This window comes from Ranitomeya variabilis, chromosome 3 (assembly GCF_051348905.1).
Source record: "Ranitomeya variabilis isolate aRanVar5 chromosome 3, aRanVar5.hap1, whole genome shotgun sequence".
Taxonomy (NCBI): Eukaryota; Metazoa; Chordata; class Amphibia; order Anura; family Dendrobatidae; genus Ranitomeya; species Ranitomeya variabilis.
The window spans coordinates 740,486,335-740,504,462 of record NC_135234.1 but is presented as its reverse complement, the minus strand read 5'-3'; the positions used below and the strand labels follow the sequence as shown (position 1 = coordinate 740,504,462).

General features: G+C 42.6%; 1 protein-coding gene across 1 annotated transcript in view; it reads right to left on the bottom strand.

Moving 5' to 3' along the window:
- Positions 1–1,152: 1,152 nt before the first annotated feature.
- CEP126 (centrosomal protein 126) overlaps positions 1,153–18,128 on the bottom strand; it is a 69,811-nt gene continuing 52,835 nt past the window's right edge. The window contains exons 9-12 of the mRNA XM_077298479.1: positions 17,649–17,730; positions 8,867–9,067; positions 4,856–4,920; positions 1,153–2,644 (exon numbers count right to left, since the gene is read on the bottom strand). Of these exons, the coding sequence (XP_077154594.1) occupies positions 2,540–2,644; positions 4,856–4,920; positions 8,867–9,067; positions 17,649–17,730 (453 nt within the window). The 3' untranslated portion in view covers positions 1,153–2,539. The remainder of the gene's footprint in view (positions 2,645–4,855; positions 4,921–8,866; positions 9,068–17,648; positions 17,731–18,128) is intronic.

The window sequence follows — 18,128 nt, the reverse complement described above, 5'->3', positions numbered from 1 at the left end:
CCTATTGTGAATGGTGGATCCTGTGTTATCTGCTGTATACAGAGGTTTTATCACTCATTGTACAGGAGGGGGAGGAGGTTAAATGGGCAAGTAGAAGTGATTAAAATCCCCTGTAGGTTAATGGGAGGAGTGCAGAGTCAGACATGAGGCAGTCAAAACCTCCAATAGTAAACTATAATAAAACCTGACCAGCACCTCCTTAGTGTGAACAGGTGATTTTAACCAGTTCTACTTGTCCATTTAAATTGTAGGCTTATAGTCCAGGAGAGACGTTTGTCCATTTAACTGTAGGCTGATAACCTAAGAGTGGCATGTTCAGTAGGATAGGACCCATCAGAGGGAGGTCACCTTGCCGTGGTTGATGGGCACACATCAATTGGCCAATTTATGCGCTAAGAACCTTCATTTTTTTTTGTAAGTACATCTTACTGAGTAACAATACAGCTTATATATAATGTTTCCAGTGTTTTTATATATCTTGGCCCTTACAGAGCGCTGCTGTGTTTTGTTTTTATATATCATGCAGTTATTGCAGCTGTTCACACTAAGGAGGTTCTGGTCAGGTTTTTTTTTACTACAGTTATCTATCTATCTATCTATCTATCTATCTATCTATCTATCTATCTATCATCTATCTAAGAATAGAATTACTCATCAATCAAAAAAATGCAAAATGTGAAAACATCCTTGTATAAAATGAATACATAAACTGAAATAAAACAAGATTTTTATCATTTTATTTTGGATATTAAAATAATTATATATATATATTTTCTATCAAACAGAAATCTTAAATTAGCATTCACTCAAAAAAATGAGGTATATTCAGATATAAAAAAATAGAATAATCTAATAAAGTGCATTATGGTAGTTACAAATCTCTAGCGTACATAGTACAAGCTACTACTGTTCACTCCTTTAGAACATATATAAAAAACAAGCAATATACGATAGAGAACCGAGGCCCTTACACAAGTCCTATACAGAAGATACAAAAGTGTTATACTGCCCCCTGGTGACACAAATCATATCACATCAACAGGTCTTCAGATATACTTCAGTGTAAATTGAAACATTTGTGATTAGTCCGTCCCTCAGACATCAGACAACGATCCATACAATTACAATGTGGATTTTTTTTTTTTTTTTTTTAAATCTTTGAAACTTTGCAAAAATATATGTACAGAACTAAATCCATAATTTAATAAAATCCCATCTGTTTTCTATTATTATTATTTTTTTAAGTTGGACCCATCTATTACTCTGAGCAGAGATCCACTGACAAGAGAAGCTCCTGCTCTGGAGGACTCCGCACGACCATTGATCATGTACCGTTTAGTCCAGGTGAATGGACAGCCTGCAATACCATAGCTCTCCTGTAGTGGCCACTGCAGCAGATCCGTGTGGCTCCTGCAGTGTCTACTTTTCAGCTTTCTCTGTAAAACTCCCAGAGGTCAGACAATAAATATCGGGGTAGAGAGGGGGCATTGCTAGGACCCCCATTGATCATTAGAGCGGAGTACCAATGACACATACTTCATCACTGTGGTGAGGATTTAATAGATCGCCCGTATTGCACATTTGCGCTGCTGCTCATTCAGTGTCTATGGGACCGATGGCCGAGGACAGCCATCTCCATCAGTGCCATAGACAATGAGTGCATGCAAATTGCAGGATAGCCCTTTTCTAGTAATCACTGAAGGTCCAGTGGTACATAGGTGATAAATGACTTTTTTTTGGGGAAAACCCCTTTATCTCCACCACATCGCTGCTGCCATTATTGATAAAATCTGCCACTCATCTGCTTGCTACTTTTTCTGCATATATTCACATTATAAGATCTCTATCGTGTGGCTCTACAGTTACTGCAAAATGGCAACTCCCAGAATGCACAGTTTACAGTTAAGCGCCTCCTATTGGAGACCATTTTACTTAAAGGGGTTTTCCACCTCTGGGAACAATTTTTTTTATTTAAATGTATGCAATTGAGGCTACAAATCATATTTCCAATTGTTACTTTTGCACCATTTGCCTTCTTTAGCCGCAGTGTTGTCTATTGTGGCTGCAGAATGAGATAACTGAGAATCCGTCAGCGAGCTCCTTCCCACAGGAGAGATTGTAACTCGTTTTATCTGTCTTTTTCGGAGCTGCTCTAAACTTGATTTATGAATGTTCAGGAAACAAAGAGCCTGTAAAGGCCAAACGGTGCGAAAGTTTTTAATCAAAAATGACTTTTAGCCTGGAATACATTAATTTAAGTAAAAAAAATAAATTGTCGGCAAAGGTGCGCTACCCCTTTAAAGGTTCCAGTTTGGATATTACATATGTAAAACTAAAGCATACTGCTAGTGCAAACTTGTCATAGAAATATAGAAAAATATCATCTACATTCCCCCAAAACATTACAGTATGTTACATCGCAATAAAAATGGACCCTAAATATTACAACTCTGTGCCTATTTACATGTGTATATACAGTGAGGAGCAGAGGGTGCAGTACTGCGCTGATACAATGGGAGGCGCTACAGTATCAGGGCTGTCAGTATCTTCTCTGCAGCCGGGTGCGAGGGTCCGCTGACACACTGCGGGATTTCTGCGCCAGTGTCATGTGCTCGGTGGGCTGCGGTGGGAACTGCTGCACCTTCTGAAAGATAGAGAACATGCACACAAGTGGATTAGTTTTTTTTTATGGTATGTAACATTTTGGGATACATATAACTTATTGATGAAGGAAGAAAACTGCAAAATTAAAACTTTTTTTTTTTTTTATTTAAAATATTTTTTTATGTTACTGTTAACACTTAGAGGGGTTGTTCACTACTTGGACAACTCCTTCTGAATCCCTATGTATTCCCCCCCAGTACAATAATAACACCTGTTCTCACCTCCAGTGCCGCCGCCGTAGCAGCGATGTCAGCACCGGCTTTCCCAGGGATTACATAGCATTTTTATGTCATGGGATCCCTGTGGCCAATAAGCACTGGCTTCACTCTACTAGCCTTTGAACAAATCAAGACATGTAGAGAAAGTTAGAGAGCAGCCGAGACTCTCACTTCCTCCACATTACGTACATAATAGGGGAGAGTGAAGCCAGCGCTGATTGGCAGCAGGGATTGCATGACATAATGTCACATGATCCCTGGGAGGGGAGGTACCGACACCGTTGGAACGGCGCTCGCACCGGATGTGAGTATAGGTGGTATTATTTTACTAGGGGGAAAAGGTGGTGTTTGAGTAGTGGAAAACCCCTTTACAAGGGCGTCAGTCACCCCAAAAACTCAATTTAAATCCCTTACACATTCATACTGGGGACTTAACCCCTATAAATATCATACCTGTTGTACAGATTTCACTACTTTTCTTTTATGTAAGAATAGTTGTCTTACATCTGTAAATGTGGGCTCCTCGGTGCACCTTTGGTGTGGCCAAGGGCTCACTGCTCCATTTTGCTCGCTCAATAACCATCCTCCCACTTCCCCTTAGTGTGATTGACAGTGGTCGCTTTAAAGCACTGCCTTAATTGTATCTGCGGCCCTGATACTGCAGGGGCCAGCAGTGCACGTACCTCCCCCCTCTTCTGTCAGCATGGCCACCCACTACTGCATGGTCCTGTGTGCAGCGAGCATCCGCGGCAGAATGGAGAGAACGATGAGAGCGCGTACACACACACAGCGTCAGTGTGGGCGCGCTCTCATTCCTGCTCGCTGCGCATACACAATAGCTGGCGGCCGATGCAGACTAGGAAGGGAATGAGAGAGCACACACACACTGACACTACAGGAACCGAGCGTGCACACACAGTGTGAGTGCACTCTCATCCCTCTCTCCTGTCTGCAGCGGATGCTCGCTGTGCATACATAATAGCGGGCGGCTGATGCAGACTGGGAAGGGGATGAGAGCGCACACACACTGACACTACAGGAACCATGTGCGCACACACAGTGTGGGTGCGCTCTCATCCCTCTTTCCTGTCTGCAGCGGATGCTCGCTGCGCATACACAATAGCAGGCGGCTGATGCAGACTGGGAAGTGAATGACAGCGCACACACTGACACTACAAGAACCGAGCGTGCACACACACACAGTGTGGGTGCGCTCTCGTCCCTCTCTCCTGTCTGCAGCAGATGCTCGCTGCACATACACAATAGTAGGCGGCCGTTGCAGACTGGGAAGTGAATGACAGCGCACACACTGACACTACAGGAACCGAGCGTGCACACAGTGTGGGTGCGCTCTCGTCCCTCTCTCCTGTCTGCAGCGGATGCTCGCTGCACATACACAATAGTAGGCGGCCGTTGCAGACTGGGAAGTGAATAACAGCGCACACACTGACACTACAGGAACCGAGCGTGCACACACACAGTGTGGGTGCGCTCTCGTCCCTCTCTCCTGTCTGCAGCGGATGCTCGCTGCACATACACAATAGCAGGCGGCCGTTGCAGACTGGGCCCCTGCAGCGTCAGTGTGGACATGCTCTCATCCAGCAGAAAATAAATATCATAGCAGGAAAAAAAAGTTGCAGTTAACTTTTTTTGTCCAGCTAACAGATTGCACCTGGATCCGTTTTTTTTTTACTTTACACTGAAGATATGGAAAACAGATCCATTAAATAGCCACCATTATTTTTCTTCTTTTCTTCTGAAAACGGATCCGTTTTGTTTCTTACTGCATCTGTTTCAAACGGATGATTACTGGACATGTGACCACAGACCGATAGAGAGGGTCCGTTATAACTTATGGCTATATGTGGGCCATCCCTTTAATATCCTTGGTTAGTGTGATCAGATGATCGCTGACTCAGGGCACAAGCTTTCAAAAACGAACACAGTGATCAGATGATCAAATAGATCCTCACCAGTGTCAATTTGGGCTGAAATCCATTTGTAGTCGCTGAGGGTTTGATCACGGTTTCTTGAACATCTAAAGTAGGAAGAAAAAAAAACGAGAAGGCGATCAATCGGTTGAAGGAGACCTGTTGTGCCGTTCCTCTGTATGTGTGAAGAAATTGATTTCTGGGAGTTATTGTTTTCCTTGTGAGTTGGGCGTGGGGTGGGGTATCTACCTACAAACTTTGCTCCAATCAGAGCTGAAGTGACAGCGCTGGGACGCACCATACTGACAAGAGTAAGGGCAATTTTTTACCTAAATTTTCAGGAGGAGAAACAGAAGAATGCGGAGTCCTAGTAAAAGATCATGAAGAATTGTTGTTTATGGGGAGTACAAGTATTTAATAAAAGAGTAGTGTCCTTATAGAGAATCTCTGATCAGGGTCAAAGCAATCGTGGTAGGGAATCAGTGATTTTCCTGGTACATGGGGCCTTGAAAAAGTAGTCATACCCCGTGAACTTATCCACATTTTTTCACGTTACACCCGCAAACTTAAATGTATTTTGTTCAGGTTTCATGTAATATTACAACACAAAGGAACAAGTATTTGTGAAGTGTAAAGGTATTGCTACATGGTTTTCTAAATATCTAAAAGAAAACAAAGTACATCTGAATATTGTGAGGTGCATTTGTATTCAACCCCCTGTAGTCTGATACCCGTAAATAAATCCAAGTGACCAATCGCCTCCAGAAGTCACATAATTAGTAAATTGAGTCCTCCTGTGTGTAATTTCTTCTCAGCATAACTACAGCTGTTCTGTGAAGGCCTCAGAGGTTTGTGTGAGAACATCATGGAAACCAAAGAACCCACCAGACATGTCAAGGATAAAGTTTTGAAGAAGAGTAAAGCAAAATTAGAGATTTACTTGAGAACAAAAGGGATCAAATTGCATCATGAAAACCAAGGAACACACAAGACAGGTGAGGGATAAAGTTGTGGAGAAGAGTAAAGCAGGGTGAGGTTATAAAAAATAACTCAAGCGCTGAACATCTCATGGAACATGGTTAAGTCCAAAAATGGAAAAAGTATAGCACAACTGTAATCCTACCAAGACCTGGCCGTCCATCTAAACTGACATCCTAAGCAAGGAGAGCACTAATTATAGAAGTGGTCAAGAGGCCCATGGTCAGTCTGGAGCAGCTGCAGATATCCATGGCTCAGGACAGAGAATCTGTCCACAGGACAACTGTAAGTCGTATACTCCACAGATCTGGCCTTTATAGAAGATTGGCAAGAAGAAAGACATTTTTGAAAGCAAGCCGTAAGAAGTCCTGTTAGCAGTTTGCAAAAAGCCATGTAGGGGACACAACGAGCATGTGGAAGAAGGTGCTCTGGTCAGAAGAGACTAAAGTAGTACTTTTGTGCTAAATGCAAAACTCTCTGTGAGGTGGAAAATTAATGCTGCATATGACCCTTAAAACACCATCCTCACCGTCAAACAAGGTGGTGGTAGCATCATGCTGTGGGGGAGCTTTTCTTCAGCAGGGACAGAAAAACTTGGCAGAGTTGATGGGAAGATGGAAGGAGCTAAATACAGTGCAATCTTGGAGGAAAACCTGTTAGAGGCTGCAAAAAACTTGGAACTGGGGAGCAGGTTCATCGACCTGCAGGAGAACAATTCTACACATTGCGACAGAGCTACAATGGATGGTTTAGATCAAACATATTCAAGTGTGGGAATGGCCCAGTCACATTCCAGACCTGAATCAAATTGGGAATCTGTGAGAAGACCTGAAAATTTCTGTTCACAGACGCCTCCATCCAATCTCACTGAGCGAGAGCGCAAAGAAGAATGGGCAAAATGTCACCTGTAGATGTGCAAAGCTTGGTAGAGACAGACGCCAAAAGACTTGCAGCAGAAAATGAAGCGAAAGGTGGTCCTACAAAGTACTGACTCAGAGGGGCTGAATACTAATGCACGTCACAATTTTCACATTTATATTTGTAAAATATTTAGAAGACCATGAATTATATCCTTTACATGTCACAGATACTTGCTACTTTGTGTTGGTATATCACAGAAAATCTAGATAAAATACATTTAAGTTTGTGGGTGTAATGTGCCAAAATGTAGAACAGTTCACAAAGATTGCATGGTGGCCTTGGGCTGTCACTTTTATGATAAGTTTTCTCAACCATATTTTTCGGCCGACTCTAGGCTATAAAAAATTTGATCTAACTCGGACCAATGCTGTTCAATAGGGCTGTTCAGATGAGCAACTTTTTTTCAAATGGACTGAATGTCCAAGTAAAAAAAAAAAATCACAGTATGAACAGTCTCTTCTGTGTTTTAGATGAGATGTGCCTATTCAAGTCTATGGGTGCGCAACCCCCCCTCCCCGAGATCTCTTATGGATCATCTATACGGCATCCTTATTTTACAGACACATTCCAAATCTGTAACATAGGAAAGTGCACTTGATCTTGTAAATTGCATTTATTGATGATGATGTTATATGGATGATGATACAGAAGAAAAATCAAATGTTGATTAAGGATAAAATTGGATAATTTGAGTGTATAGATGAGTGAATCCAAACTTAAAATTTCAGGGTTCGTACCGGACAGTAAGTGTCCGGTGCTAAAATCCGAACATGGATTTCTCCTGGAAGTAAGCTACAATGTTCAGAGTTCTGGAGTAAGTCAGGGAAGAGAGAGAAAAAAAGAGAGAGAGAGAAAGAAAAAGAGACAGAGAAAAAGGACAGAGAAAGCAAGAGAAAAAACATGAGAGAGAAAAGAGAAAAAAAGAGAGAAAAAAAGTAAGAAAAAGGGAGTGACAAAAAGAGAGAAGAGAAAAAGAGAAGAGAAAGAGATAAAAAGAGCGAGAAAGAGAAAAAGAGAAAAAGAAAAAGAGAGAAAGAAAAAAGAGAAAGAAGAGAGAAAAAGAGAGAGAGCAAAAGAGAAAGAGAGAGAAAAAAGAGAGAGCGAAAGAGAGCGAGAGAGAGAAAGAAAAAGACAGAAAAAGACAGAGAAAGCAAGAGAAAAATGTAAGAGAGAAAAAAAGAGAAAACGAGTAAGAAAAAGGGAGTGACAAAAAGAGAGAAGAGAAAAAGAGAAGAGAAAGAGAGATAAAAAGAGAGCGAGAAAGAGAAAAAGAGAAAGAAAAAGAGAGAAAGAAAAAAGAGAAAGAGAGAAAAAGAGAAAGAGAGCAAAAGAGAAAGATAGAGAAAAAAGAGAGCGAAAGAAAGAGCGAGAGAAAGAGAAAGAGAGCGAGAGAGAGAAAAAGAGACAGAAAAAGACAGAGAAAGCAAGAGAAAAATGTGAGAGAAAAGAGAAAAAAAGAGAGAAAGAGTAAGAAAAAGGGAGTGACAAAAAGAGAGAAGAGAAAAAGAGAAGAGAAAGATAAAAAGAGAACGAGAAAGAGAGAAAAAGAGAGAGAAAAAGAAAAAGAGAGAAAGAGAGAGAAAAAAAGAGAAAGAGAAAAAGAGAGAGCAAAAGAGAAAGATAGAGAAAAAAGAGAGAGCGAAAGAGAGAGAGAGAAAGAGAGCGAGAGAGAGAGAGAAAGAAAAAGAGACAGAGAAAGACAGAGAAAGCAAGTGAGAAAACGTGAGAGAGAAAACAAGAGTGAGAAAAAGAGAGTAAGAAAAACAGAAAAAGAGAGAAGAGAAAAAGAGAAAGAAAGAAAGAAAAAGAGAGAGAAAGAGAGAAACAAAGAGAGAGAAAGAGAGAAACAAAGAGAGAGAAAGACAGTAGAAGAGAGAGAGAAAAAGAAAGAAAGAGACAGAAGAAGAGAGAGCGCGAGAGTTTTCCAGCTCAAAAACCTGGGTCCGTATTGATTTCAATGGGGTTCTGGTTCAAGCTCAGGTAGTTCTGGTACCAGAACCGAACCTTGGAATACATTTTGGATGGAGCACCAGAACCCGACCTTCCCCGGCTCCGCTGATCCCTAATCCTGTGCATTTAGGGAGATATGTGTGGACTGGTATGGGGCCTGTGGAGCAGGGTGTGTACTGAGCGCTCCCTGCCCGCTGTACTTACTCTGCAGCCTCTGATTGAGGCGCTCCAGTGACTGCAGGAGCCTTTGTTCCTCTATAGAGAGGGCCGTGTGCGGAGCTTTGTGCGTGCCGGCGCTGTGCTTATTTGCTTGCATCGCTTGCATGGCAGCTAGAATTTCCCCATCTGTTGCAGATGTTTCCGCTAGATTCTCCGCCAGCATAAACTGAGCCGTGCTTTCTGAGACTGTGTAAATAAAAACATAATTAGCCACGAAGACCGTCCCTCCAGCATAATACCAAGGAGCATGTAACTACTGCGGCCGAGGACGGACAGACGCCGCAGCCTTCATCATTCCCACTCAGTTACAATGGACGGGCACAGATTATTCCGAGGTTTCTCGCAGTGGTTCCTTCTCTAGTCTATTCTGCACTATACAGAAAAAGTAAAAGGCAAAAAAAAGTCCAGGGAAGAGGCGAAGTCCGCTCAGTCAAAAGGCTGCTCCAGACGTCCGTCACATCAGTCCAAGCACGGGACGCAATGCCCTCCACTCGGCAACCTGCAGCCAGTCCGTGCTCAAACTGATTTGCATGGACGTCTGAAGCAACCTTAAAGGGGTATTCCCACTTCCAAGATCCTATCCCAATATGTAGCAGGTGTAATAATAATAATATTAGCAAATACCTCCAATTAGAAATGTAGTATAGTTCTTCTGATAAGCTACCCTATATACTCGAGTATAAGCCGAGAATTTCAGCCCGTTTTTTTAGGCTGAAATTGCCCCTCTCGGCTTATACTCGAGTCATACCCAGGGGTCGGCAGGGGAGGGGGAGCGGCAGCTGTCTAATCATACTCACCTGCTCCTGGCGCGGTCCCTGCACGTCCCTGGTTCTCAGGCGCCGGCAGCTTCTTCCTGTATTGAGCGGTCACATGGTACCGCTCATTACAGTAATGAATATGGACCCCACTCCACTCCCATTCATTACTGTAATGAGCGGTACCATGTGATCGCTCAATACAGGAAGAAGCTGCCGGCGCCTGAGAACCAGGGACACCGTGCCAGGAGCAGGTAAGTATGGCGGGGGCAGTGCACGATATTCACCTGTCCCTCGTTCCACCGTCGGGGCCGCTGTGTCTTCTGCATCCTCTGCAGTGACGCTCAGGTCAGAGGGCGCGATGACGCGATTAGTGTGCGCGCTGCCCTCTGCCTGAACAGTCAGTGCGGAGGATGGGGAAGACACAGTGGCGCTCGGCGGTGGAACGGAGGACGGGTGAATATAGCAAGTGTTGGAGGCCTGAGCGATGAGAGGTGAGTATGTGATTTTTTTTTTTTATTGCAGCAACAGCAAATGGGGCAAATATCTCTATGGAGCATCTTATGGGGCCATAATCAGCATTATATGGAGCATCTTATGGGGCCATGTGCAGCACTATATGGGGCAAATATCTGTATGGAGCATCTTATGGGGCCATAATCAGCATTATATGGAGCATCTTATGGGGCCATGTGCAGCACTATATGGGGCAAATATTTGTATGGAGCATCTTATGGGGCCATAATCAGCATTTGTGCAGCATTATATGGGGCATATTTTAACCCCTTCACCCCGAAGCCTGTTTTCACCTAAGTGACAGGGCCAATTTTTAGAATTCTGACCACTGTCAATTTATGAGGTCATAACTATAAAACACTTCAACGGATCCTGGCGAGTCTGACATTGTTTTCTCGTGACATATTGTACTTCATGATAGTGGTAAAACTTCTTCGATATGACTTGCATTTATTTGTGAAAAAAACAAAAATTTGTCGAAAATTATAAGTTTAGCAATTTTCAAACTTTTAGTTTTTATGCCCTTAAATTAGAGAGTTATATCTCATAATATAGTTAATAAACAACATTTCCCACATGTCTGCTTTACATCAGCACAATTTTGGAAACATAATTTTTTTTTGTTAGGGAGTTATAAGGGTTAAAATTGACCAGCGATTTCTCATTTTTGCAACAAAATTTGCAAAACCATTTTTTTACGGACCACCTCACACTTGAAGTGACTTTGAGGGGTCTATATGACAGAAAATGCCCAAAAGTGACACCATTCTTAAAACTGCACCCCTCAAGGTACTCAAAACCACATTCAAAAAGTTTATTAACCCTTCAGGTGCTTCACAGGAATTTTTGGAATGTTTAAAAAAAATTGAACATTTAACTTTTTTTTCACAAAATTTTTACTTCAGATCCAATTTGTTTTATTTTACCAAGGGTAACAGGAGAAATTGGACCACAAAAGTCGTTGTAAAATTTGTCCTGAGTACGCCGATACCCCACATGTGGGGGTAAACCAATGTTTGGGCACATGGCAGAGCTCGGAAGGGAAGGAGCGCCATTTGACTTTTCAATGCAAGATTTGCTGGAATTGAGATCGGACACCATGTCGTGTTTGGAGAGCCCCTGACGTGCCTAAACAGTGGAAACCCCCACAAGTGACACCATTTTGGAAAGTAGACCCTCTAAGTAACTTATCTAGATGTGTGGTGAGCACTTTGAACCTCCAAGTGCTTCACAGAAGTTTATAATGTAGAGCCGTAAAAAGCAATTCATATTAATTTTCACAAAAAATGATCTTTTTGCCCCAAATTTTTTATTTTCCCAAGGGTAACAGGATAAATTGGACCCCAAAAGTTGTTGTGCAATTTGTCCTGAGATAGCAACCACAGCCAATATAGAGTTACCCAGAAATACTACCAGGCAGAGGTGAGATATAAAATGCCTTTATTATATTTAATTGGCAGTAATATAAAATATAACAATTGTGCGCACAACAGGAACAATATAATACAATGTCAAAATATTAAAATAAATATGGGAGATGATACAGGCTGACCCAATTATATTTAAATATCAGGTCGATATAACCTCCGAAAAAATAAATAAGTACATAATTCTGAAGAATATCTTTTATATATAAAATAAAATTAAAGCTCTATGTGGGATATGGCATAAATGCTAGATGTGTATGACACTTACATGTATATATGTATATATGTATATATAGGCCCATCTATTGACCAATTTAGACTATATAAATATGCAAAAAAAAATATGCAAAAAAATGTATATATATAAAAGACGATATAATAAAAAAATGTGTGCAAACAAAATAAATATACCAAAAAATACTGTATAAAGTGCCAATATATGTAGAGAACAATATTACCAAAATATGTGTGCAAGAAAATATATGTAAAGTGCCAAGTGGTGAGTATATATGAAAATATATACTATAATATATGTGCAATATATGTATTGCCTCTCACAATATTTTGTGCAAGTAATGCAAAATAAAGTGCAGCATGCAATATTTGTGCAGAAAACCATAAAAGTTTATAACATCCGCACCGAGTGCGGATGTCAATAAGTGCACAACAGTAAAAAAAAATCCACAATTAGTGCCAGTGAAGGGTTTAAATATAAATGACTGGAAAAATTTTTTAAAAACACAATGTCAAGGTGCCTAAATTGTATAATGTCAATTTGTAGTGTGCAACGCTGTGTCCAGACAATGCCAAAGTCCCACAGAGGTATCAGAAGTACTGAGTTGGACGAAGGAGGGATAAGATAAACGCAGTGTACAATATACCTGTGTAGAAAGGGTCAGCCAGGTCCCGTGTTGCGCACCCCGACGCGCGTTTCGGATCAAAGTCCTTCGTCAGGGGGTGGCCATTTGACAGTAAGGGGGCCTTTTATATGATCACCATATCGAGCGCTGCGGCCCGGGTAAAGCCGGCGCATGCGCAGTTGCCTGGTGACGTCGGGTACTCAGCCCCCGTACGTCCGGCTGCATGACGCGGGCGGCGGAAGTTCCTGACTTTGCAACTGCGCACTAATTGTGGATTTTTTTTTACTGTTGTGCACTTATTGACATCCGCACTTGTGCACTCGGTGCGGATGTTATAAACTTTTATGGTTTTCTGCACAAATATTGCATGCTGCACTTTATTTTGCATTACTTGCACAAAATATTGTGAGAGGCAATACATATATTGCACATATATTATAGTATATATTTTCATATATACTCACCACTTGGCACTTTACATATATTTTCTTGCACACATATTTTGGTAAGATTGTTCTCTACATATATTGGCACTTTATACAGTATTTTTTGGCATATATATTTTGTTTGCACACATATTTTTTGATTATATCGTCTTTTATATATATATACATTTTTTTGCATATTTTTTTTGCATATTTATATAGTCTAAATTGGTCAATAGATGGGCCTATATATACATGTAAGTGTCATACACATCTAGCATTTATGCCATATCCCACATAGAGCTCTAATTTTATTTTATATATAAAAGATATTCTTCAGAATTATGTACTTATTTATTTTTTCGGAGGTTATATCGACCTGATATTTAAATATAATTGGGTCAGCCTGTATCATCTCCCATATTTATTTTAATATTTTGACATTGTATTATATTGTTCCTGTTGTGCGCACAATTGTTATATTTTATATTACTGCCAATTAAATATAATAAAGGCATTTTATATCTCACCTCTGCCTGGTAGTATTTCTGGGTAACTCTATATTGGCTGTGGTTGCTATCTCTGGTTAGTGGGTTTCCACACCTTTCTCCACGGAACACTTGTCACTGGCATAATATATATATATATTTTTACTTATTTGGTTATAAATTACTTGGTATACAGTGATTGGTGTAGCTGTGGTTGTGTTGTTCAATTTGTCCTGAGTATGCTGATACTTCATATATGGGGATAAACCACTGTTTGGGTGCATGGCAGAGCGCGGAAGGGAAGGAGCGCCATTTGACTTTTCAATGCAAAATTGGCTGGAATTGAGATCGGAACCCATGTCGTGTTTGGAGAGCCCCTGACGTGCCTAACCAGTGGAAACCCCCACAAGTGACACCATTTTGGAAAGAAGACCCCCTAAGGAACTTATCTAGATGTGTGGTGTGCACTTTTAACCCCCAATTGTTTCACTAAAGTTTAGAATGTAGCGCTGTGAAAATTAAAAAATCATTTTTTCTTTCCACAAAATGATGTTTTAGCCCGCAATTTTTTTTTTCCCAAGGGTAACAGGAGAAATTGGACCACAAAAGTTATTGTCCAATTTGTCCTGAGTACGCTGATACCCCATATATGGGGGGAACCACTGTTTGGGCGCACGGCAGAGCTCGGAAGGGAAGGAGCGCCGTTTGAATTGCAGACTTAGGAATTTTTTTTTTCTTTTTTTTTTTTACACATGTGGACATTTTTTTTTTTACTTTTTTACTTTGTCCCAGGGGGGGACATCACAGATCGGTGATCTGACAGTGTGCACAGCACTCTGTCAGATCACCGATGTGACAGGCAAGGGCAGAGGCTTGCCAGCGCCTGCTATTAGGAACTCTCAGCAGGCGCCAGCAAGCTAGGTCATATCATGACCCGGAAGGAGTCCCGCGGCCATCTTGGATCCGGGGACTCCTTCCAGGTCACCGGAGCAGCGCGATCTCATCGCGTTGCTCCGGTGGGAGAGCGCAGGGAGCCCCCGTCCCTGCGCGATCCCCCTCTATGCCGCTGTCACTATTGACAGCGGCATCAGAGGGGTTAAATGCCCGCCATCGGCGATAGCGCCGATCGTGGGCATTGCTGCGGGGTGTCAGCTGTCATATACAGCTGACACCCGCACCCGATCACCGCGGCGCTCAGCGCGAGATCGCGGTGATCAGTGCGCCGTACTAGTACTGCGGCTGGCACAAATGCAGTGCCGGCAGCGCAGTACTAGTACGGCGCATGTCGCGAAGGGGTTAATATGGAGCATCTTATGGGGCCCATCATGAACTGTATGGAGCATTATATGGGGCTCCTGATTCAATGTGGATATTCAAAAACACTTAACCTACTGATGTCTCAATAAATTTTACTTTTATTTGTATCGATTTTTATTTTTGACATTTACCGGTAGCTGCTGCATTTTCCACCCTAGGCTTATACTAGAGTCATTAAGTTTTCCCAGTTTTTTGTGGCAAAATTAGGGGGTTGGCTTATACTCAAGTATATACGGTATGTCACTTATCCCATGTGCTGGCATTGCAGTAGTATAGGTATGCTCAGGACCACTCATATGTGGCTAGTTAGTTAGTTGCTAGTGGTCGTAACATGGACACCTAAGATACTGCAATGCCCTGCACATGTGGCAAGTGATATAGCTTACCAGAAGAACTATACTATATTTCTAATTGGAGGTATTTGCTAATACTATTATTAATAATAACAATAATAATCTTTATTTATATAGCGACAACATATTCCGCAGCGCTTTACAGCTTAACAGTTTCAAACACAACAGTCATAAGTCATTATTATTACATCTGCTACATATTAGGTAAGGATCTTGGACACAGGAATACCCCTTTAACTGTGAGACAACTTGATGCAGCACAAGCCCTTCCCTTATCTGGAAGTTTCTTAAAAACACATTGAAATGGTTTCTTCCACAATGTGTTTAGAGAAGTGCACCGCTCCCCTTCCTTCTGCTAACTGGGGTCAGTGCTCTCCTGCTGTCCTGTCTGTATACTCTCATGCGTTCCCCGGCTGTCCTGTCTGTATACTCTCATTTGCTCCCCGGCTGTCCTCACTGTATACTATCATGCGTTCACCGGCTGTCCTGTATGTATACTCTCATGGTTCCCTGGCTGTCCTGTCTGTATACTCTCATTTGCTCCCTGCCTGTTCTGTCTGTACCCTCTCATTCGCTCCCCAGCTGTTCTGTCTGTACCCTCTCATTCGCTCTCCGGCTGTCCTGTCTGTATACTCCCATGGTCCCCTGGCTGTCCTCTCTGTATACTCTCATGGTTCCCTTGCTGTCCTGTCTGTAAACTCTCATTTGCTCCCGCCTGTCCTGTCTGTATACTCTCATGCGTTCACCGGCTGTTCTGTCTGTACCCTCTCATTCGCTCCCCAGCTGTTCTGTCTGTACCCTCTCATTCGCTCTCCGGCTGTCCTGTCTGTATACTCCCATGGTCCCCTGGCTGTCCTCTCTGTATACTCTCATGGTTCCCTGGCTGTCCTGTCTGTATACTCTCATTTGCTCCCGCCTGTCCTGTCTGTATACTCTCATACGTTCCCCGGCTGTTCTGTCTGTACTCTCATGGTTCCCCGGCTGTCCTGTCTGTATACTCTCATGTGTCCCGTTGCTGTCCTGTCTGTATACTCTCATGGTTCCCTGGCTGTCCAGTCTGTATACTCACATGCGTTCCCCTGCTGCCTTGGCTGTACCCTCTCTTGTGTTCCCCGGCTGTCCTGTCTGTATACTCTCATGGTTCCTCAGCTGTTCTGTCTGTATACTCTCATGCTTTCCCTTGATGTCCTGTCTGTATACTCTCATGGTTCCTCAGCTGTTCTGTCTGTATACTCTCATGTGTTCCCCAGCTGTCCTGTCTGTATACTCTCATGGTTCCTCGGCTGTTCTGTCTGTATACTCTCATGGTTCCACGGCTGTCCTGTCTGAATACTCTCATGCGTTCCCCGGCTGTCCTGTCTGAATACTCTCATGCGTTCCCCGGATGTTCTGTCTGTATACTCTCACGCTTTCCCTTGCTGTCCTGTCTGTATACTCACATGTGTTCCCCTGTGCCCTGACTGTACCCTCTCATGTGTTCCCCGGCTGTCATATCAGCATACTCTCACGTGTTCCCCAGCTGTCCTGTCTGTATACTCTCATGGTTCCCCGGCTGTCCTGTCTGTATACTCTCGTGTTCCCCTGCTGTCCTGTCTGTATACTCTCATGGTTCCCTGGCTGTCCTGTCTGTATACTCACATGCGTTCCCCTGCTGCCTTGGCTGTACCCTCTCATGTGTTCCCTAGCTGTCCTGTCTGTATACTCTCATGGTTCCTCGGCTGTTCTGTCTGTATACTCTCACACGTTCCCCGGTTGTTCTGTCTGTATACTCTCATGCTTTCCCTTGATGTCCTGTCTGTATACTCTTATGTGTTCCCCAGCTGTCCTGTCTGTATACTCTCATGGTTCCTCGGCTGTTCTGTCTGTATACTCTCATGGTTCCCCGGCTGTCCTGTCTGTATACTCTCATGCGTTCCCGGATGTTCTGTCTGTATACTCTCATGCTTTCCCTTGCTGTCCTGTCTGTATATTCACATGTGTTCCCCTATGCCCTGGCTGTACCCTCTCACATGTTCCCCAGCTGTCCTGTCTGTATACTCTCGTGGTTCCCTGGCTGTTCTGTCTGTATACTCTCATGGTTCCCCGGTTGTCCTGTCTGTATACTCTTACGGTTCCCCGGCTGTTCTGTCTGTATACTGTCATATGTTCCCCTGCTGGCCTGTCTGTATACTCAAATGCGTTCCTCTGCTGCCCTGGCTGTAACCTCTCATGCTTTCCCTTGCTGTCCTGTCTGTATACTCTCATGCGTTCCCCTGCTGCCCTGGTGGTACCCTCTCATGTATTGCCCGGCTGTCATATCAGAATTCTCCCATTTGTTCCCCGGTTGTCCTGTTTGTATACTCTTTTGCATCATTCCTTGACCAAGAGATGTGTTCTGATCAGACCATGTTCCTGCACAGTCAGACAGAGCCATTATACACTACACAGCAGGGGCACATTTATAAGATTATCTCAGCACAGGAACATTATTTTTAAACACATCTAATTGTGGAAATTATTATTATTCCAAAATCTATTAATTAAAATGCACTTTGTACTTTGCAAAACTCCTTTAAGCATTACCTACATGAATCTGGTAAACTCAGCAGTACAGAAGTATGGCTATGAGGTCTGATATGGTACATACCATCAGCAGGATGTGTGGCGCTGTGCGTGTGCCCAGGCTCGTGTGCACTTGGCAATGGATTTATCTTCATGGCGTTCACGTTCTGTTCAAGGTAAAATCATGTGTAAATTATTCTAGCTGACAAATAAAAAATACACAGGCCGGACATTATCCACATTCAATGTCATAAGAACCTCAGTGTATTATATCATGACGGACCTGTATAAAGAGGCCAGAATCTGACATCGGCAAGTACTGGCCATAGGTCCTATTCTATGTGATATCTGGGGTTATACAGAGCTCATAAATAATCAGGACTACATGGAAGCAGGCTTACTAGTCCTCTAGTGATAATCTCCTGCTGATAAAACTGTGACTTTTGTCAAAACTACAGCAAGCAGCCAGTAAGTGACACATCGTTGGAATCAGGGTCTCTGTACCTACATCATTATACATATATACATACACACACATACATACACACACGTATTTTGGGCTACA